Raw genomic sequence first — 20,755 nt, 5'->3', positions numbered from 1 at the left:
GTCGGTAGCCGTGATACCCAGCCAGGCTTTGTCGTTGTTGATAGTTGATGAATTGACTGATGCTGTGGGATACATGTATGATGTTTCATATGTATAGGGAGACATTCTCTCTTGCACATTCACGACTACGGGGGTTCTTGTTTGCACAAGCAGACTGGACCAGGGAGGAGGGATTCGACGCAGTAGTCCTTGGATGTGCTCAACTAGACCGCATGCAGCATTCTGCAGAGTAACAGTTGGCTCGCCTATCACCACTCTAACACCAAAGACAATGGAGACAAAAATCGTCAAGCAAGCAATATGTATACGCTCAGCGTGCAGCATCATCGTACGCCTTTTCTTCAGCTGCATGCACACTACAGGCAGATCGCTACCATCTATGCAAAATCTTCGTTGCCGGACGACAAAACGGCCGTACAGAATCCACATCCAATCCCGCCATCGCTTCAACGCTACCACACCATGCTGTGTCCAACAAACTCGCACGCCACATTGCCGACCAGATGAGGAAGAAAAGGATGAAGAAATGAAAAAGGATGAAGAACACGACAAAAAGGAATACTAAACAAGAGGGGGAATCATCCCGTCATAACGGTCCGCTCCCTTCCCTCTAGAGCCCCGGATCCAAATGTACCGACCCAAGAGAAGATTGAGAAAGAAATAAATGCAATGCGACATGGACAAGGCGCGCAAGAAGGGGGAGTGGTAAATCTAAAAAAAGAAGTTGGATAGTAGAAACGAAAAGATTGCCTGGTGCGGCGGCGACATGAGCGGCCAGACGGACGGCGCTGGGACCCGCAAATTAATAATTCTGGGCAGATATCAAATGCTGCGGCGGACCCATAGTCGTGACTACTGATAGCGAGCTGGGCATGTCGGGTATCGATGTGGAAATGTTGCCGAGGTTGGTGAGATAGTCGTTACCGGAATCTGGCGACTCCTCTCCTAGGGACTGGAGTTGCTCTTCCTCGCCTTCCCCTTCCAGCTCTTCTTCCTCGAAGCTGCCAAGCAGCTCACCGTCGCGCTGCTCATGAATGCGTCGATGCCTGCAAAACGGGGTTAGCGTGATTCACAACATATTGCGGCGGGAGAAACGTACTGGGCGAGATTATCGGATCGAGAGAAGGCTTTGTTGCAGTGTGGGCAAACATACGGACGCTCCTGGGTGTGGGTGCGCACGTGTCTAGGCGCCCAGTCAGCGGCTACCTTGGTGTTTCAGGAAATTGCGGGCGCTTACCTCTTGAGGTGTTCCAACCTCTTGAAAAGCCTACCACAGGCGGGGATAGGACATGAGTGGGACTTTTGGGGGTACGGGCTTCCCAGTTCCATCATGGTTGCGCTCCTTGCACGCCGGAAGACGCCCGGCGCACCTGCCGTGCGGGCGATAGCGCTGTGCTGCAAGGGATTTTCAAAGACCTCGGGGTTGACCAGCCCACTCATGTCTCCCTGGGGAAGCATAGTCTGCTGTTGTGGCGGGCTATCCTCAATCGTCTGGAGCGGAGTTCCATGGCGCGAGACGTCAACCACTGGTTTCGAATCGGCAAGGGGGTTGGCAAAGTTGCCGCTGTTCGCACTGTTGGGTGACTCGTGAGCCGATTCGTCTCCCTCTGGTACGGTCATGACAGATTGGGACATGGATCGCCTCAAGTCGCTTGGGCGATGGACCTGATGGGCGCCTCCAGTGGCCGTGATGGCGGCACTGATGTTGGCGGATATGGATGAACGCCGTCTGCGTTGCTTGTAGGTGGGCGATCCTTCAATGACGGAATAGACGTTGGCCGGTTGGAAAGCGCGCGTGGCACTTGGAAATCCTGTGCCCAGCAGATTCGAGGTAGGAATGTTCATGAGCGGATTGAAGGTCGTCGACACGGAAAGTTCGGGTATCGCGCTGTACAGGCCAGTCTCCTCGTGCGCAATGAAAGTTGGCTCGGTTCCCAGACCGATCTGATGTTGAGGAGGAGTCAAAGGCTCAAAGGACATGCCCCTTGTGCTGTAATGATCCTCGTAGTGCGACGAGACAAACGACGGAGCGGGAGAATATTCCATGTATGCGGGCATTGAGCTGTGACGCTGGTGGACGTGGGAAAGAGGGATACCGTTGCGGTCGTACTGTGCTGGTTGGCCGTAATCGCGTTCCCGAGTTCCCACAATATTCTGCATAGTGGGAGCCATTGTCATCTGGTTGTACTGGGTCATCTGCCCGAGCGTGTCGTCGTGTACGGGGGGCGGCATCGGCTGGGGGACCACAGCTGGCGGTGGCATGGAATCCATGGCGCGCAAGACGGGCGAGGTCGATTGCGAGTATGTCTGCTGCGCATTGCTGTTGAAGGACGACGAATTTGTCTGTTGGGCCTTGGTGAGTTGCTCGAAGAGCGACTGTGACGAATCGAAGACGAAAGACAGGGCAGGCTCGCTGACGGCTACGGTTGTGGCCTCCTGGCCCATCTTCTCGCGCTTGAGATCGCGCTCCAGCGCGTCGAGGAAGAGACGATCATGCGGAACGCTGTACCAGTAGAAGACCTTCTGCTTCTTCTGGGTACGGATGCAGTTGTTCTTGTACAGGAAATCGAGGAAGGGGCTCTTGGGCTCCTCCAGCGAGGCATCTGTGCCAGCCTTGAGGTTGCGGAGATCAGAGAAGATACCCTCCTCGAACTTCTTTGAGTTCTTGACTGGTCGACCAAAGGCATGGAAGCGGAAGGTTAGGCATCGGACGATGTCGGTACCCGAGATGTGGAAGAGGTTGTTCCTTTATTGGACGTGTTAGCTGGTTTCGTCTGGCTGACGGCGCGTAGGAGGTGGATGCGCCATGTCGCAATGCATCTGGGAAAACACTCACCATAGTACACAGGAAACATACTCGCCCGTAGGCAGGAGGAACCTGCGAACCAAAGAGTCGGGGGTCCAGTCGACGGGTGCTGAGATGAGGAAGTACTTGACTGGGACAAATGTCAGCGCAAGCGGCCAAAGCACGTGCGACAGTGTTGAGACAGAGGGTGGAGTGGACAGGAGACGGCTTCAAGGAGGTACATACGGTTCTCTACTTGGTTGAGGGCGATGAGGCTATCGCGAGGCAAGTTCTGCTGAGCCTCCTTGTCCATTAAGAAGTTCTCGGGGCCTATAGGTCGCGAGGGAGGGGGCGGCATGGCGCCGTGAGAGGTCGAGTACATGGTGTGTAGCAACACGACACAGGACTTGTGTGTTGTTTTGCGATGGAGTAATGTCGAACAATGGAATGAGACGGATGGGGTTGCTTGCCAGAAGGTCCTGCCAGGCGGGAAATAATGTAACTCGAAGCGCAAAGCGAAGGAAAAGCGACTGCAAACGTTTGAGGAGCGCAAAAGGGAAGTAAAACAGTATCGAGGGCCTGCCTCGGGAGCCTCAACAGTCTCGCCGTCAAGTAGGACTGGGGGCCTAAGAGAGCTTGAAGGGGAGGGCTTGGGGGGAGATGGGCACGAAACGTCGAAGGGAGGGAGGAGGAGCGGCGCTTTAGGTGTGTCGGAAGACGCTGAAACAGGAGGGCCTGCGTTTGAGGGAGGAAGGCGCCGGGGATCCAGCCGAGCCAAGTCTATTTTGGGGCCCGCCTATTAAGTCAGCAAAGCGCAGGCCTGGGCACGCCCGACAGGCCAATCACGGGTGCCCTGCAGAATGTAGCGCCTGTGCGACTCAACCGGATATCCCTGCGCGCAGCCGGGGGTGGGAATTTGCCTTGGAGAAGTGAGCACGGAAAGAAGAGGGAAGAGGGTGTGTCGCGGGTGGCAAAAAGAACAATTAATGATGCAAGCAAGAGGGAGAAGACGCGGAAGAGGGAGAAAAGAAAGGAAGGGTGTGTGGCGTTTTGACGGGGCAGAGAACCCTTTTTGTTGTTGTTGTTGTTCTTGGTACTATGCTATGTACCCTGCCTGGGCAGGCACGACTAGCAGCGCAGAGAGGGAAGGAGGGTCCGAGGGAAGGCGCGGCTCACCTACGAGAGAATATCTTGGAGCGTCGAGAGATGAACTGCTCTGCCCAGCAATCTATCTGTAAGCGTCCCCTCCTCAAGCTCCAGCACGCACAGCAACGACATCTTCTTCACTGTGCAGATGCACTCACTCCGATGTCCCGTGTCGCCGTTTGCAAGTGCTATGGATGGAAATCCGCACCCGTCGGCTTCACTTCGGGCATCCATGAACAACCACATACACCTCGCCTCGCCAGCACACGCCATGGCCATTTCCGAACATCCGTTCACGACTTGCAAAGAAGAAAGACACTTTGTCATGATGGTCGGCTGGCTGCTGCACCCTGCTGTGCCTGTGTGCCGCTGTGCGAGGAATCCAATTCCAGCCTGCACCAGCCCACTACTTGCAGGAACCCGCAGCGCCAGGTTTGATCTGCCCCCTGAAACACACGTCTCTGCTCTGCCGCCAGCACCCAACCCCCCCATCGGAATCCAGGAACAGGAACAGGAACGGGCTACATACGGAGCTCCCGCACCTCTCTTTACTCCGTACACAGTACTCCGTATTGCAGTTGAGACATGATTGCTCTGGAGTCTGTAGACGCCCCTCTGCCGCTGCTTTCTTCCCCTCTGCTGATAGCATGACGCTGGACATGCCTCGGGCGTAACGCTGGGAACGGCCTAGGGCAACCACGGGCAGCTCCACAGGCCACGGACGCTTGTCGTCACCTCGCTGTAGCGTTTCAGGCCCTTCACGACTCCATGATCACCATTCACTCTGGCCAAGCCAAGCCCTCACCGTTTTCTGCCGCCTCCACACAGGGCTCGCGTTCATGGCGAGTCAGCGAATCAGCTCCCTCCAACCTCCCTGCCACTCTATCCCAGCCACTTCCTTTCCTTTCCTTCTCCTCGCTCCCATCGCATCGTCATATTTCATCCAATCGCAGGTTCTTGGTGGGGAACAGCGTCTGGACAGTTAAACCGGATATTCGGAAGCCAAGAAATTCCCTCTTATGGTCAAGCGGTTACTTGTTGGAGTTTAACTCCTACCAGTACAGGTAAAGCGCGTGATTCCGAATATGCGGAACAACTGGCCAGACGCTGTATGCGTGCGGTGCCGCCTGTACCACGTGCTTGCTGGATTGATAGGGAGCTGTGTGAGATTTCTCCCAAGACTGCCGCCATGGTCAGTCAAAAAGTCCGTCCCTCCCCCATCACCACCACAAAACCGCATCAGGCCCTCCTCCACGAGTCCTTGACGTTCTGGCACCCCCTCCGCAAGAGTCAGCTTCAGCAATCCTGCAGACGGAGGGCCGAGTCGACTGTCGGACCCTGCGCGCTTGTCTCGAGTCGGACGCGCACGTGTGCACTTTTGGTGATGGGACCTGCATCCGCATCCGCAGCCTGCACCTCCCCGCCAAGAACTCTCAGCTGCTGCAAAAAGTTGTGACAAGCCTGTGAATCTCTTGCAGCCCTTGCCCTCTCTCTCTCTGCTCTCTCGGCTTTGTTGTTTGTTGCTTGCCCTCAGACCATGCTTCGGGAATGGGATGCATCGGTGGAGTTATCGCTTTGGGATGGGCAAGGCCGTACCTGCATTAGCCTTCACCACCCCATGACTCTGAGACACTTCCCCTCCCCCTTTTTTGTTGCTGCTCATCACACAGAGAACATGCCAACAGACAATCACATCCAGATTCTCGACTGCTTCGTTCGTCATCTGGAAAGAACAATAATGGACTGCTGCCCCCACTTGCTCGCCTTGACCGTTGGAGTGGGCCATCTCGGTTGCAACCAGCGAGATGAGACCTCGACGTCCGTGAGAATGGGCCAGCATTATCCCGTCATCCATCCACCTCGAAAGCTCCAGATCCCCCTCCCTATCGCTGCACTCTTTGTTGATGCAATTGCCTGGTCACCTTTAGCCTCTAGTGGCAAGCGGTCATGATTGTGAAAGCATGAACAAGTACCACAGTAGAGAGCCTACTTGTTTTCTCTAGTGTGCCGATCATATCGGACCTTGAGCGTTCTTTTTGGTCTAGAACAGAGGCGTGGATTTGCTTTGACCACTTTTGCACTTCTTCTTTGTCAGTCAAACTCGACCAGGACTTAGTCGAGCCATCATGACATAATTGCTTTATCGTCCGAGTCGCAATGATAATACCAGTACACAGTAAGCATGCCGGACCTGCCGCCGACTACAGTACTGTGTTTGATGTCCAAGATCCAACCCCCGGCTGTATCAGATGTGCGGACCGTGTCTCAGACCGGCGGGTGTTTCAGATTGATCCATGGCTGCACTGTTCTCACACTGCCATGCCTGACAAACCATCTGGGGCTAAATAGAGTGCAAGAGTGTACGGCGGAACGCCGTCTGGTCAGGCTCTTCTACCACCAGCCTGAGAGTTCGTTGGTGGCGCCCTTACCATTAGCAGTTGGAACCCTTGCGACTGGCTGGAGCTGGGAGAGAGGGAATCACCCTCACCAGCACCTGAAACCGCTACCTTTGCTTCTAGCTCCCGGCCCAAGGTCATTCTAGCCTTGTTGTTCCGTGGATCAAACGGAATGCTGTTGAGAAGCTTTGGACTAGGACCCGGTTGGGAATGTCTATTGTTAGCAAGAGAGATCAGCATTCAGTGCCGTTCCCGGGTGACGAAAACACCATCGCCAGGTGGGGAGGTGGAAGGTTGTAGAAGTTGTTGGAGGATTAGGGTTTGACTTTTGAGTTTGTCCTTGTCTTGCTGAGTAGGATCCTCCGTTGGACTGTTCCAGAAGTCGGTGCAGATCCCAAATTCTGACTATTGGAGAATGTCTCTGGCTTGTAGCAGGTCCGCTCGACCTTGACGATACCTAGACGCTGATTGTTTCCAGCTGTACTGTGTTAGGTCCAATTCTTCATAAATGGATGGCCCTAGACGTGTTGTGAGAAAGGCAGCTTCCCATCACCGTGATTTCTAGCAGTGCTTCAAGTTGCGGCAAATGGCTTCTGATCTGGCACTCGTTGTTGATTCATGTGTAGACAGAATGCAAACTTCACAGGAAAATCCGCGTTTGATTGTTATTCGCTGCTGAATCCATCAACCAAGCGTGGCTTTTGTGTGGAAATAGCAAACCTCAGAACTCATTCGTGTGAAAGTATCCATATATCAACCGCCGACAAGTCTTTCTGGCGGTCAGTATCAATGAGGTCTCGATACAGTAAGGGGAATTAAGCTGGGTTGTCTTTTTGCATTGTGATGATACTTGGTTTCGCATACGGTGCGCAACCCATAGGGTAAGCAGTACTGTACTGCGTTATTTGATGATAATTGAGATACTGGGGCCACTGAAAGGGATGGTGCGAATTCACAAGATGGTGTTGTGTTTTTGAGTGTGATGATGTTTTGATCGAGTCCATGAAAACGGGCCAGCATGAACCTCCACTTGATCTCCGAAGCTAGGCAGAAAGAGCATAGCGGCTTGGCGACCCAACGTCCAACCATCAATCTTCTACGACACATTCGACATCACGAGTCTATTCGCCGGCCATCCATGGGACACTGCTCCCGATAACGAATCCCTATGGCCGGGTCTATGATGCCTCGTGCCGCTACCCGCTCGCTACTGTCTTCGCCATCTTCAGTCTTGGTCAAAAACCGACTTTCCAACTTCCCTATAGCTCTGGTGCCTTACCACTCACGTGCTTCGCTGTGTTGGGACAGTTCGAGGTCCAAACGGCTATGTACGCAAATATACAGACATAATCCTTGGAGTCTGCAGAGATGTGGACAGGCCCCATTCACCATATCGGCCGTACGGGGAGCAGCGAATCCGGAGAAGCCAGAGAAAGATGATCCTGTAAGTCCCATCTGTATTTCCCACAGCGGTCACAATCCAAATATGCTTCGCAATCCGGATTATTGTTCTCCTGCATTTTGTAACAGATACTTTCAATCTTGACTTGTCTACTTCCTGGGCAACCAGACTTCTAAACATAATCCTTCTGTCGATTTCTCGGTTTTCATCTGACGCAAACAATCGCTTTACAGCATCACCTTGATTCAAGTTCGGCACTATATCACGTTTCCGTTGTCCATTGATTCTGTCGAATTTCCAGATGTATCCCAATATATTTCATAATCTGCAATGTACAATTTCGAAATTTGAGAACATCATATCCGCCCAGGTGTTCCCTTTGAGGATGTGTGGCTACAACAACTCGCCGTACTGTTCTCAAATTCGCTGCACTTCACTGACACAGACTCAGCCTCCCCCTAGAACTCTGACCGCCATTAAAGAAACACTTAAGACCAGTGTCTCTGCCCTCCGCCACGAAAACATTTACACCATTCCCAACATCCTCACCTTCTCCCGCCTCCTTGCCACACCCGCCATTGGCTACCTAATAGTTCATAACCACCATCTATACGCCTTCTCCCTTTTCCTCTACGCCGGCTTCTCCGACCTCCTCGACGGATGGATAGCCCGCCGTTGGAAACTGCAGACCGTTGTCGGCTCCGTTGTCGATCCAATGGCCGACAAAGCGCTCATGACGACGCTTGTCAGCTGTCTCGCCATCAATGGAACTCTATCGCTGCCTCTAGCGACTCTCATCTTGGGCCGAGACATCAGTCTCGCTGTCGCGGCAGTGTATTACCGTTATGCCAGCTTACCAGCTCCGAAGACTTGGGGACGATATTGGGACTTCAGTCTCCCCAGTGCGGAAGTGCATCCAACGACGGTATCCAAGTTCAACACTTTCCTTCAGCTCGTGCTCATTGGGACCACCATGTGTGTATCCCTCTTGCACGATCCTTCGGCCATCAATTCGGTCGCGGGGACACACTTGCAGAACGTGCAGGAAATGTTGGGTGGCCCCGACGGTGTGAAGACGATGGTGCAGGGCATGTCCGCGGTTGTGGCCGGGACTACGATCTGGAGTGGTTTGAGTTATGCGTGGATGAAGAATGCGGTCAAGATCCTGGGGGACAACGAAGCGCTGAAGAGGAAGCAGGGGGCAAGAGGGAGAATGATCATTGGTAGCTGTTTTGGGACATGTCTCGCGCTTGCGGCTTGGCTGGCGTGGAGAGAAAGAGAGAAGAAGACGGAGGATGTGGAGCGGGAAGATGCACGGAAGTAGATCTATGTTGTACAATGGGATCAATTCGTTTGAAGCTTTAAGCCACGTCAATGGCTTTTTAAATGATGCACGTCATCTACAATCCGGTCGGTTTTGGGGATGTCTTTCGAAGTGGTTAATAGTTCCTTCCATGAAGTCAGTTACTAGATACACTTGTGTAGGGTACAATACAAGTCAAAGCCTATGGCTGAGCACCTGCTGTGGTGATTAATGAGTCTTGGCAGGTCGATGCCTAACCTTACATCCCCAGCCTAACCATCAAGCTCCAGACATTTACAAAAACATCAGCCTCAGCTGAGACATGTGCAAGTGCCATTTAATGGTAGGCGCATGAACATACTCTAGAAACTTGTTGAGATGAAATGTCCCCGATATCGGGCCATGTTACGCAGAAAACCAAGCACGACAATAACAAACCTGGGAACACTCAGCTCACGATTGTTCTTCCAAACATATTCACGTGCCTTACTTCCAGGTGTTTATTTATTTCTCGACGACACGTGAACTGCTTTGCTAAAGCTTGGTAGATCTTAAGTACAACGATGACCTGTTCAACTACACTCGTGGCCGCTTCATCAGCGATGAAGAGTTCGAACTCTCGCAACGCCATATTCGTTTCAATGTCAACGAATTAGCAAAATGTGCGGCAGAGGCCGTCGGTGCAAAATCCTGTGTTGATGTCGAAAAATACCCTGATGGGATGTACAACAAAGCAATGCTTCTCACGATGGACGATGGCACCCAAGTCGTCGCGAAGGTTCCAAATCCAAATGCTGGCTTACCGCATTTCACCACTGCGAGTGAAGTCGCAACCATGGATTTTGTACGTTTTCTTTTAGAACCATGAGCCTATCTGGACTTACACACGTTAGGTACGGAACGTTCTGAAAACGCCGATTCCTAGGGTTCTGGCATGGCGTTCGAAAGCCGAAGCGACTCCGGTTGGAGCCGAGTACATTATCATGGAGAAGGTCCCAGGAATTGAACTCGAACGCGTCTGGTCTAGCATGTCTATAGAAGACAAGTTCACGGTTGTCAAGACTGTCGCTGGCTTCCAAAAGGCTTGGACCTCAATCTCGTTCAAGAGATTTGGAAGTTTATACTACGCGAAAGATCTGAGTCCGACTCTATCTCCCCAAGACGAGCCACTCTATGTTGATGAGTCTGGGAAGGAAATCGTGGACCCACGGTTTGCAGTTGGGCCATGCACAGGTCGTGAGTGCCTTGACAGTGGGAGAATGAGGGTCGAGTTTGACAGGGGACCATGTACGTCACCTATTGCTAGTGATTTCTTCTACTCACCGTTAGCAGGGACATCATTAGAAGAGTATCACAAAGCTATTGGGTATCGAGAAATCGCCTCCGTTCGCCAGCTTCATGATTTACCCAAATCTCCCGTCATCCTCCATGGCCCAGGGACGTACATACCCACGAAAGAAAGAAAACTCCAAGCTCTGGAATGTTATCTGAATTTAATCAAGTATCTTCTTCCAACAGATACCTCAATCTCAACAGCAAACTTGTGGCACGGCGACCTACATGTAGCCAACGTCTTCGTCAACCCAACTAATCCCACCGAAATCACTGGTCTGATCGACTGGCAATCTACCGAAATTGCTCCTCTTTACTTCCAGGCGCGTCAACCCCATATTCTCGATTATGAAGGACCGCCTGTCAGTGGCTTGGAGCGACCCACGCTTCCGAAGAATCTGGACGAGCTCGAACCGGATGCGAGAAGACGGGCCGTGACGCTCTACTACCAACAATCCCTCTGCGTACTCTACAATACACTAACCCACCGCCAAAACCCCCGCCTGTACGCAGCCCTTGAATTCCAGCAGACGACGAGCTTCATGTTGCTCCTCCTCGCACGCAACCTCCTCGTCGATGGTGAATCGTCCTATCTCGCACAGGTGGCAGAGCTGGAAGCGACGTGGGAAACCCTCACAGGAGCCAAAAGCTCCAGATACCCGTTCTCCTTCTCGGCCAAGGAGCGAGAAGAACTCGAAGCTGAGGTGGAAGGCGTGGTACGTGGCATGGAAGCCATGCGCGCCATACGAGAGGGTATAGGAGAACTGTTTCCTGAACAGGGCATTGTGAGGCATGAGCTTTATGATGAGTCTGTGAATGCGTTGGGGCAGATGAAGGAACAGGTGATTGAGGAGTTTGCTAGGAGTGAGGAGGAGAGGAGGGTATGGGAGAGAATGTGGCCGTTTGGGACTTGAGGGGTCACTTGTGTTACTGGGGGGCTCTGCAACGATCAGGTGCTCAGTATTATATTGATAAAGAAGAATGTTTGTAGATCTAGTGGTTCCTTTTAATGAGAGTGTTCTCTTTTACTTGGATTCACATTACCGGGACTCGATCCGAATGCGAGTTTCTCTAAGAATTTCCAATTTATATACCTTTTGCTGGACAAGTGATTCTGGGCCTGGATTTGACGCCATGACTCTCTCTCTGCGTCGCCGATGTGCAGGATGCCCTGACAAGCATGCAAGAGTCGTGATGTCCAACTCATCGTCCTCCGCAAGTGCCTACAGAGCGGAAGTTCTTGGGCCATGGCAATGCAGATTCCCATTTTGTAATAGGAACAAGTAGGTTCTGCTGCAACTTAAACGTGATTTTATGATAGGTGGTCTTTCCGTGCATGATGCAAGTTCCTTCTCATAGCTCCGATTGCGTTTAGCTGGCCAAATATTACCCATGCCTTAAATAATCAGGGCCCAAATGGTGAAATAATATTAGAAGTGATTGAGATCCCTTCTCAGCCGAGCAATGAGGATTGGAAATAGTAGCATGTTAAGCCATAATGACCAGGTAGTCTTGCACATGCGAACACAAGACACGGAAACCCGAAAGGGATAAAGCTCGCCATATTCTAGAATTGTGCATGACTTCTCAGCAGAAAATTGTAGCCGAATCGATTAATGGCTCCTTAGGTCTGCTGCTGTTGCTACATAAACTGTGGAACAAACCCGATATCCATTCCGTCAACACCCAGCCAGCATCGTTGAAATTCGCCCAAACCCATAAAGATAAGGTGCATCCATCCCACTTCAAAACAAAGAGAATTTGAATTCCACATCCGCGACAATACTCGGCGCCGCCCATCAACCGTGGTGGTAAAGAGTGGGGAAGGATGGGGGTATGTCGAAGAACAGCACAGGAGTGCGCAAAAACTGGAATCGAGGTTGAAGATAGACAGGACCGGGGAGGAAGAAGCCATCCATCGGTGTTGCTGGCCACCTAGCGTGATCGCGTTGGGACCAGATCGACTCCGTACAACTCCACACCGGTTCGCGGTAAAGTTACATCTGTTGCCTTGATACGTCCAGCAAAGAGCTGAACGCGCTTGAAATCCAATTTATGCCTCCACTGCCTTGCCCTTCTTCTTCTGTTCCACCTTCAGCAACAGGGCGCGGTTGATATGGGGTAGGACACCTCCGAAAGCAATGGTCGCGCGGATGAGGGAGTCTAGTTCTTCGTCGCCGCGGATGGCAAGCTGCAGATGGCGTGGCGTGATGCGCTTGACCTTGAGGTCCTTGGCTGCATTCCCGGCTAACTCGAGGACTTCTGCGGTGAGGTATTCGAGTACTGCGGTAAGGTAGATAGCGGCTTTTCCGCCGATGCGTGTCTTCTGGCGCGTGATGGTGCGTAGATGACGCTTTATGCGACCGCAAGGGAACTATAACGAGGCGGTCGCGTTAGCGCGCAATCAACTAGGTTATCGGATGAGGGGTGAGGCAGCAACTAGAAATCGCCAGCGATGTAATGACTCACCTGCAAGCCAGCTTTCGCAGAGTGAGATTTCGGCGCTTTCGCGTGCGAGTCGCCCTTCCCTCCAGTCTTGCCACCAGTTTTGCCTAGTAGATGTTAGCTGGATTTGTTCTTCTCTTCCCATAGCATGTCCATCGGCGCGTACCCTTTCCGCCTGGCATGGTCGTTATTTACGTCTCGTTGAGAATAAAGGCTTGTTGCAAAGGTGGTGTCGTTGCGACGGGGTTGGCGAGGTTTGGTGCGGCGACGTGTTGTGATGATGCTGGTGGTGGTGCGAGGGCGGGTGGCTGGGGTTGGTGGTGGTGAAAGAATGGAGAACGCGCCCGCCGAGCTTAGACCAAAATACTCCTGATTAGGAAGCTATGACCACGTGACCAAAAGAAAACCTGGGCTGCCCATATGTCGATGCTGCCGCCTAGAACGCACCATAAATATCGAGCTGTTGAGTCCCTTAAGGAGAAGTAAAAGGCCATTCATATCGAAGAAGTCGTCGACGCATGACTCACGTGACCTGCCTCCATCAAGCTGGTCGGAACCAGAAGTGTTATGGAAGCTGGGTCGAAGTCCTCGAACCGGATGAAAGAGAAACTGAAGAGCAAGGCGAGGGAGTTTGAAAATGGACGATGATTGAGACTTGTCGAATTTTGGTCTTAAACTCTTAAAAATAAACAGGTTGAGATGGGAGAAGCTGGGACAGACTTGTCGAACTAGAGCTCGATAACGTCGTGGCCGGTTTTGGGTGACAAAAGGAATGGGTGGACTGAATGAAAACATGATAGGAAGATGTAAGAAATTCCACTTAGCTGTTCAAGTGTGCTTGGGCATACGCAACCGGGCGTGGTTAAGGCCCACGATGGGGCGTCGGAGTGTGGTCCATCTTGGTAAGACTCCTGGACAGCGGTCGCTTTAGCATGGCCTCCTGATAGATCCCGCAGCAAGATAAGATAGCCAAGATACGGCCGAGGGCCTAAAGAAGGGGTAGGTACAGTTGTAGAACCCGAGGTGGTGCATTCACATATCCAATATGCTGGTGGCCGAGTGAGGTTGTGATCGCATTGATGCGCACGGGCCGCACCTGCCCGCTGCCGCTGGCAGCTATTGTGAATAGGGGAAAGCGCCGTCTTGGCAACCCTGGACCCGTGGACCCCAACTCGACATCAGTTCAACCACATCACAGCGGTGTCGAGCCATTTTCCCCGCTCTTTCACTTCTATTGTCGCAGTAGTTGCTTTGTGCTCTCATCCTTCTGTATACTCTCGAACAGTATCACATAACCCGTCGGCGCCGCTGTTCAACCCGAGCTCTCGCCCTTACCACCCCGAGCTTCACGCTCACACAGTCCATCCGTTCGAGCTACGCCGCACAGTGCATGTGGACGAATCCCAGACTTGATTCCTCGGGACGCTGATATTGAGGAGCTCATTCATGGCGTGGCAGACGCCTTCAGCCATGAATGCCGGCGGTGCAGGAGATGGCTCTGTACCTACGGGAACGGAATATACATTGCAGGGTATGCAATAAGGATTCGTCTCTTGTTGCTTGGCAAGAGGGGTTCTATGGGACTCTAAGCTAAATGATGTTCCCAGGGGTTATGCGCTTTCTTCAGTTAGAGTGGCACAGCCATGAACGCGCGCGGAATGCCTGGGATATAGAGCGTGCAGAGATGAAAGCGAAGATCGCAAAACAGGAGGGCGAGGTTCGGAGTGCGAAGAAGTTGAACGAGCAGCTGAACAAGCAAATCCGCATGTTGGAACATGCTCTGAAGAATGAACGCGCAAAGAACAAGGCTGCAACATCTGGTGAAGACGTTCGACAGCCGGAAGGAACGAAGGATTCGGGTATGTCAAAGCAGTTTGTCATGCAAGTTACAATTCAAGGCTGACAGTTGCTAGCCCAACGACCGGGTCGCGACTCGAATGACGTCGATGTCGAACCCTTCGAGCAGTTTACCGATCCCGAAGGGCTACGTGAAAAGTCCAAGCTATACCTCACCAAGTGTGTGGAGGAGATAACATACCTCCTAACGCCCCCAGCCCAGCCCCCATCTTCCCATGCAGCTCTGCACGGTATGAACGGATCCGGTTTCCACAATGATGTACCCTTGGAGGAGATGTATCTTCAACAGCGGCAGAAGATGCAGACACATCTGCCCACTGCCCCTAACACTGCCATGTCCAATCATCAGCAACCAAACATTCATAACGCCGCTGACTCCCACGCCAACCTCCCATCCCAAGTAGCCCACCAAGCGCCTCCGATGCAGAGGAAACCGACAGGTCAACGGGCGAACCACGTAGAAATATACTCTCAGGACTTTGGTCAGCCGCCGCAGCCCCAAGCCCAACAAGATCTGAGTACATTGCCAGAAGAACAAGTCGAACGTGTTACGCACACTTTTGACAATCAAGGCCGTCAAATTGCGAACAGGGACGAGGCGAGTCTGGCAACAGGGAACGTAACAGCGCTTGACTCAGAGAGCTGGAATTTTGATGACCCCCCAATCATCGAGACATCTCAAGAGTTTATACCATCCCGCAGACCGGATACCGATGTTTTCCCAAGTGCTAACAGCATACCTTCCAAATCGCCACCGCCTAAGAGCCTTCATTCTCGCAGGAAAAGCTCAGACACGAAACTACGACGCCGGAGCGAAGGACATGAATCCCGGGACCTTTCCTTAGCGCAAAATGCACGTTCAGATCCGCAAAACTTCAAGGTCCGATTCGCTCTGCGAGGACATTTGGATGTCGTTCGTTCCGTTATTTTCACCGGTGGTGGTAGTCCTTCAGAGCCTGAGATTTGCACGGCTGGCGATGATGGTCTCATCAAGAGGTGGATCATTCCGGCGAGTTACGCCAACCAGCATTCCACAAACAATGACCTCGACATAACTCCTTATTGGTCTCACAGAGGCCATGAGGGAATTGTTACATCTCTTGCGGCGTGTCCAGTGTCGGCGTCTTTCTCCACGGGAGGCCGTGTATCAGGTGACGGCTGGATATTTTCAGGAGGCCAGGACGCTACCGTTCGTGTGTGGGAACGAGGGCGGGTCGACCCCAAAGCCACCTTGGAGGGACACACGGATGCTGTATGGACTGTTTGCGTGCTCCCCACAACATGCGCAACGATTTTCGGAAACGATTGTAACAACTATGGCGGCCCTGACAGGATACTGCTGGCTTCGGGCTCCGCTGACGGCACAATCAAGATCTGGGCGGTCAGCGCTCCGCCGCAAATCATATCCCCGCAAACAGGATCTCGAAGAGGTGTCGGTGGTAGCCGACGCCATAGCGTGACATCTGGCTCGAATTATCCCTCTTCTCCTCAACCAAGTGTTCCATCCTCGACGCCTTTCCACTATATGCTTGTGCATACAATTGAACGGGCCACATACGCATCGCCGACGTGCATTAGTCCGAGGGCGCCAACCGGGGAGAACTTCGTGGTGTCTTTCAACGACTCCACTATCCTCATCTACGACACAAGAACGGGTGAGGAAATCATCGGAATGGCAAGTGGCGAGACGTACGACGGCACACCCGCCACCGGCGTCAACTCAGTCGTCGCAACCTCGTTGGCACCGGAGGGCACAACGGATTCCAGTCGTGGTGGATCAGACGAGGAGGGTGTGCATGGTCCCACCGGTTCAAGCTTAGCTGGAGGCGTGGAAGGGGTCATCATCAGTGGCCACGAAGATCGATACATCCGCTTCTATGATGCCAACTCTGGTAAGGATCACGTTCACGTTGCTGACATGCTGAAACTAACAGCCGTTTAGGCCAATGTACATATAGCATGCTCGCCCACCCATCCGCCATCTCATCCCTCTCACTAAGCAAAGATGGCCACGAGATAGTGTCTGCCGGCCACGACGCCTCGATCCGCTTCTGGTCACTTGAAAAGCGCATCTGCACCCAGGAAATCACGGCTCACCAGGTCACGCGCGGCGAGGGCGTATGCAGCGTTGTCTGGAGCCAGGACGGGAGGCTCGTCGTTTCTACGGGCGGTGATGGCGTCGTCAAGGTCTTCGCTAGGTGACGTTGACCTCTCCCGCTTTGACCATACTATCACCAGCCATCTTCCAAGCCGCCAAGTAGGCTTCGTCCATCCAGCCTATGCCCACTCCTGATCGGTTTTTGTTAATGCATGAGACGCGGATTTGGCCGAGCCAGCAGAGAGCGAGCAACTTCGCTGTGCCGAATAACGCAATTACCTTCTTGTATGATCACCCTTTCGCTATCTTTAGGCTTGAAAACGTGCGATGCCTTCTTTCTTGCGCAGCAGTCTTTCTCTTCTTTTATTATTGCCAAGTGGGGCCAACGGAGAAATTCTGATTCAATATTTTCATTCTCCTCTCTTCGTTTGGGAAGACTGAGAAGAACGTCTTTACAAATCTTGACTTCCCTGCTGTATTATACACGGGAGATTATTAGGAGATGCAGGGAAGGTTTTAAAGGCGAGGGATGCATTGGGTGCTTCGAGCACGCGGCAATTTACTTCGTTTGGCTTGGTGATTGTGATGTGCCTATGATTCCATTCCAGATGCTATGGTTGACATCCTGGACCACATGCAGGTGCATATAGACGAAGCGAGCAGGCTACAAAGAGATTCGTTATAAATCATGCCATATGAAGGGTATTTACTCGATATACAGCTACCAAATGCGTAGGCACAGCCGCTTTTATGAGTCGACATCCTTCTCCTCTACGCCGGGGGACTTCCCAAAAAAAATGAGCACCAAAAGGGAATCTCCAACTCCGCAGAAATCTGCCAAGCCTAAACGTCCAAGTCGAGCCCGTCCCATCATGCCATGCGTCCCATCATCACCATCGTTTCGTTCGACACCAAGCCACTCCTTAGACCCTTTGCCTCTTCTCGTCCATCTCATCCACATCCTCCTCCTCCGCATCCCCACTCGTGACCGCCGGGCTCGCAGCCGAACTGCTCAAGCTCTCCACTCGCGACTGGTCATTCGACCCATCCAAGCCAAAGAGGTCGTCATTTCCGCCGCCGTAAGTCCCATTTATATTCGACTGCTGCTGCTGCTGCTCCGTAACCCCTGCACCCGCCGTCCCAGCCAACTCCTCAAGATTGAAATCCGGCAGTGCAGTCCCATCATTCGCAACTGCACCCGTCGCAACACCCGTCGGCGCATCTGCGGCAGCCTCACTGATCTGTGTGAAAAAGTCGTCTCCCTCAATGAAGCTGTCGAAGTTGTTGAGATCGTACTGGCCGGGCTCGCCCAGGTTGGCCGTGCTGCCAAAGTACGAGTTGTCTGAGAGGCCCGGGATGGTTCCGCTGGGGCTGAGAGGCTGAAGGCGTTCCTGGAGAGACTGCACGCGGGCGTTTTGTTCTTCCGACATCTTCTGAAGGAGGTCAAGTTGGGCTTGCGTTTCGGCGAATTGGCTGAGATCGGGCATGGTAGGCGGTTGCGGATTGACCATGGCGTTGTTGGTATTGCGGACAAGGGAGGAGTTGGTTGACGCTGCGGAAGTGCTGTTGGCCATGAGGGAGAGGACGTCGTTGCGTTCTTGGGGAGTGAGAGGTGTGTTGCCTTGGGCGTAACTCTGAAGCGCCGCGGGAAGGTCGATGGTCGGTGTTGTTGCAGATTGGGAAGTGCTTGCATTGACGTTTTGAATAGCGGACATGACCTCTTCGGCTTCAGGGAGTGATTGCAATACGTCTGGGGTGGGAGCAGTTTCGACCTTGGGTTGGATATGTGAAGTCGTACCAGCTACCGGCTGAGTATTCATTACCGCGGAGCTTGACGTACTCCTCGACATCGCTGGAGATCGGAAGATGGACTGCGAATTCCTGGCCTTGGGGATCGGGCTCCCGGTTGAGGACAGAGCTGACGGGCTAAGAGTAGCTGCTCGGTCCACCCCTTTGCCTGGGCCATCCTTGGCGGCAGGTGCGGGAAGGAGTAAGGATCTCCTATTGTGCCGTTGCATCTGCATTTGAGGAGACTTGGTAAAATTCTTCTCCGAGAATTCGTCAACGTCCACGACATTACCGCGGGGTTGTTGTTGATTCATGTTGGGATGGAACAGGTCTGCGAGGTTGGCGCCACCGTTCCCTTCCAGGGAACGATTGTAGAAAGTGGCGAGGAATGTGAGAATGGCGTTTATGGAGTTCTCGTGTCTTTCATGTAACGTCTGAAAAGCGGTCGCTTGCTGATAAAGTTGGTCATTCTGCCGCCGTATTGACCCCAACACGTTGGAGATGACCTTCTGTTGTTGTTGCAAAGCCTGGACTTCCTTTCTAAGGCTGTTATACTCTGTGCGGGGAATCATGGCCATCTCGGTGTTGCCGTGTACGCTAAGATCTCCTCCGTAATGGCCGCCGCCTCCTCCAGTATCTTGCACATATCTCCGTTCATCCTCGCTGTCACCATGCTTTCCGTCATCTTCCCTTTTCCGCTTGGCGCTTGAGGACTTATTGCTGGGCTTTTGTATCAACCACAGTAACTCGGGCCGGCCTCGCCTGAAATACTTGTTGTAGTACTCGCTGGGGGCTTTGGCCTTCAGCTCGCTCGCCTTCATGGAGTTGTCCGATAAGCCAACCTTCTTGTGGAAGCCATACATGTTCAACTGCCGAACGAAGGAGGCGTAGTTGTTGTGTTTGAAGAGTTCCGGAATGAGAGTTCTGGCGAACTCATCCTCGTCTATTACTATGAAGGAGTCGCCACTATCTGACCAGCGGATGAGATTGGAATTTCGGTTGTCGTCCAGAAAACTGCACGGCGATCAGATGAGATTCCTTCATCGTAGGGCGTCAACTTACCTGCTGAGTTTCTGGACGAAAGGGGGTATAGTCTTCTTCTTCGCAAGTGCCTCCTTCTTCGCCAGCAAAGCCTTCTGTTCTAGCTCCTCGTCCTCGTCATCTTGGTGGTGCCAATCGCCCTGTAAATCGTTGTTCATGGTCTCCCAGGGAGCAGGGCGCCTTGCCGCAAGTTGTTGGTTCGGGTTTCGCCGGACCAGCTGTCCCGAGTTCATTTCAGCAGCTGGCGCGGCGATATCGCTCATGCCGTCTAGAGAGACGACGCGGCTGCGGTTTGGTTGTCCGCCTGTAGCCCCTAAACTCCCTGCGTAGTCGTACAGACCATTATCCACAAAGGCGGTCCCCAGGTCACCTTCTACCCCAGCGTTCCAACTATGAGGGAATTGATCCCCAATGATGGGCGCGCCTGCCGATGTGTAGATATTGCTCTGGATTTCAGGCGGTGGTTGTGGTATGAGCGGCGAGGCTCCTGGGGCACGCCTCTTACGGGCCGCCATGGTTCGCTGGGTAGCGTCGATCTCGCTACCGTTCGGGGATGGTTATGGGAGAGGAAGGGAACACGGAGACGTTTGGAATATGCCGGGAGAACTACGGACCAGGGAGGCGACAGATGGAGGCTTCTCGGAGGTGCAGCAAAGGTATATAGAGTGAACAGCGACTTCTCTCACTGCTTTTGTATTGGGCGGTGGGGGCTTGCTGGTCTCACTGGCGACGAGTGTCCGCCAAACTACTCCGCAATTGTTTTCAAACAGTCTTTCCAGCACAAAGGGCGCTCAAAGCGGGCTGGCGCAAATTGATTTAACGGAGAAGGGCGTTCCGGAAGGCCGTAGAAGGACAACCGCCCGGCGCTGATGCTGATATGTTGAGGGCGTTGCGGATATCGCTCCAAGACAAGCTCTGAGTGGGAGGGTCAACGCAGGGTCAACGCAGCGGATTTTCGAGGCGGCGCATTCGTGGCTTGTGGGGAACTCTACTGCGACTCTAAGAGCGGAGGGCGAATCCGTGGATGACAGGAGGAAGAACGGTGCTGGGACTGCAGTCGCGCAGTGTGAAGCAATGCAATACACCAGCGTTGCAACAGCGGCAACATCGCCGCCGGGGTGCTAGTTTATCCGCCCCCCCCCCCCCCCCCCCCCCCCCCCCC

The 20,755-nt window shown here is 53.0% G+C and overlaps 6 protein-coding genes across 6 annotated transcripts; 3 read left to right on the top strand and 3 right to left on the bottom strand.

Annotated features, from left to right (window-relative positions):
* Positions 1–615: 615 nt before the first annotated feature.
* Positions 616–3,525, bottom strand: EI97DRAFT_79739 (transcription factor steA). Its single transcript, XM_033803092.1, has 5 exons — positions 3,032–3,525; positions 2,837–2,936; positions 1,238–2,746; positions 1,100–1,183; positions 616–1,046 (listed from the first exon to the last, which is right to left on the bottom strand). The coding sequence occupies exons 1-5, from the start codon at positions 3,165–3,167 to the stop codon at positions 803–805; spliced, it is 2,073 nt and encodes a 690-aa protein (XP_033652723.1). The 5' UTR covers positions 3,168–3,525; the 3' UTR covers positions 616–802.
* A 3,924-nt stretch (positions 3,526–7,449) lies between these two features.
* EI97DRAFT_434418 (uncharacterized protein) lies at positions 7,450–9,229 on the top strand. The gene is made up of 2 exons (XM_033798623.1): positions 7,450–7,771; positions 8,181–9,229. Exons 1-2 carry the CDS (start codon positions 7,496–7,498, stop codon positions 9,051–9,053), a joined length of 1,149 nt encoding a protein of 382 aa, XP_033652722.1. The 5' UTR covers positions 7,450–7,495; the 3' UTR covers positions 9,054–9,229.
* Positions 9,230–9,329: 100 nt separating this feature from the next.
* Positions 9,330–11,391, top strand: EI97DRAFT_420759 (uncharacterized protein). The gene is made up of 4 exons (XM_033797038.1): positions 9,330–9,528; positions 9,581–9,876; positions 9,926–10,319; positions 10,365–11,391. The coding sequence occupies exons 1-4, from the start codon at positions 9,411–9,413 to the stop codon at positions 11,276–11,278; spliced, it is 1,722 nt and encodes a 573-aa protein (XP_033652721.1). The 5' UTR covers positions 9,330–9,410; the 3' UTR covers positions 11,279–11,391.
* Positions 11,392–12,417: 1,026 nt separating this feature from the next.
* Positions 12,418–12,991, bottom strand: EI97DRAFT_443426 (histone H2A.Z; the record flags this gene model as incomplete). The annotated part of the gene is made up of 3 exons (XM_033799826.1): positions 12,418–12,738; positions 12,834–12,916; positions 12,976–12,991. The coding sequence occupies 3 exons, from the start codon at positions 12,989–12,991 to the stop codon at positions 12,418–12,420; spliced, it is 420 nt and encodes a 139-aa protein (XP_033652720.1).
* A 1,013-nt stretch (positions 12,992–14,004) lies between these two features.
* Positions 14,005–17,112, top strand: EI97DRAFT_79577 (WD40 repeat-like protein). The gene is made up of 4 exons (XM_033803090.1): positions 14,005–14,340; positions 14,417–14,668; positions 14,723–16,558; positions 16,609–17,112. The coding sequence occupies exons 1-4, from the start codon at positions 14,256–14,258 to the stop codon at positions 16,866–16,868; spliced, it is 2,433 nt and encodes an 810-aa protein (XP_033652719.1). The 5' UTR covers positions 14,005–14,255; the 3' UTR covers positions 16,869–17,112.
* Positions 17,113–17,550: 438 nt separating this feature from the next.
* On the bottom strand, positions 17,551–20,246 carry EI97DRAFT_79584 (uncharacterized protein). The gene is made up of 2 exons (XM_033803091.1): positions 19,615–20,246; positions 17,551–19,566 (listed from the first exon to the last, which is right to left on the bottom strand). The coding sequence occupies exons 1-2, from the start codon at positions 20,106–20,108 to the stop codon at positions 17,688–17,690; spliced, it is 2,373 nt and encodes a 790-aa protein (XP_033652718.1). The 5' UTR covers positions 20,109–20,246; the 3' UTR covers positions 17,551–17,687.
* Positions 20,247–20,755: the final 509 nt, after the last annotated feature.

Source organism: Westerdykella ornata (assembly GCF_010094085.1).
Source record: "Westerdykella ornata strain CBS 379.55 unplaced genomic scaffold EI97scaffold_15, whole genome shotgun sequence".
NCBI classification, from domain to species: Eukaryota; Fungi; Ascomycota; class Dothideomycetes; order Pleosporales; family Sporormiaceae; genus Westerdykella; species Westerdykella ornata.
Note: the sequence above shows the minus strand (reverse complement) of the source record. Positions and strands in the feature narration are given on the sequence as shown.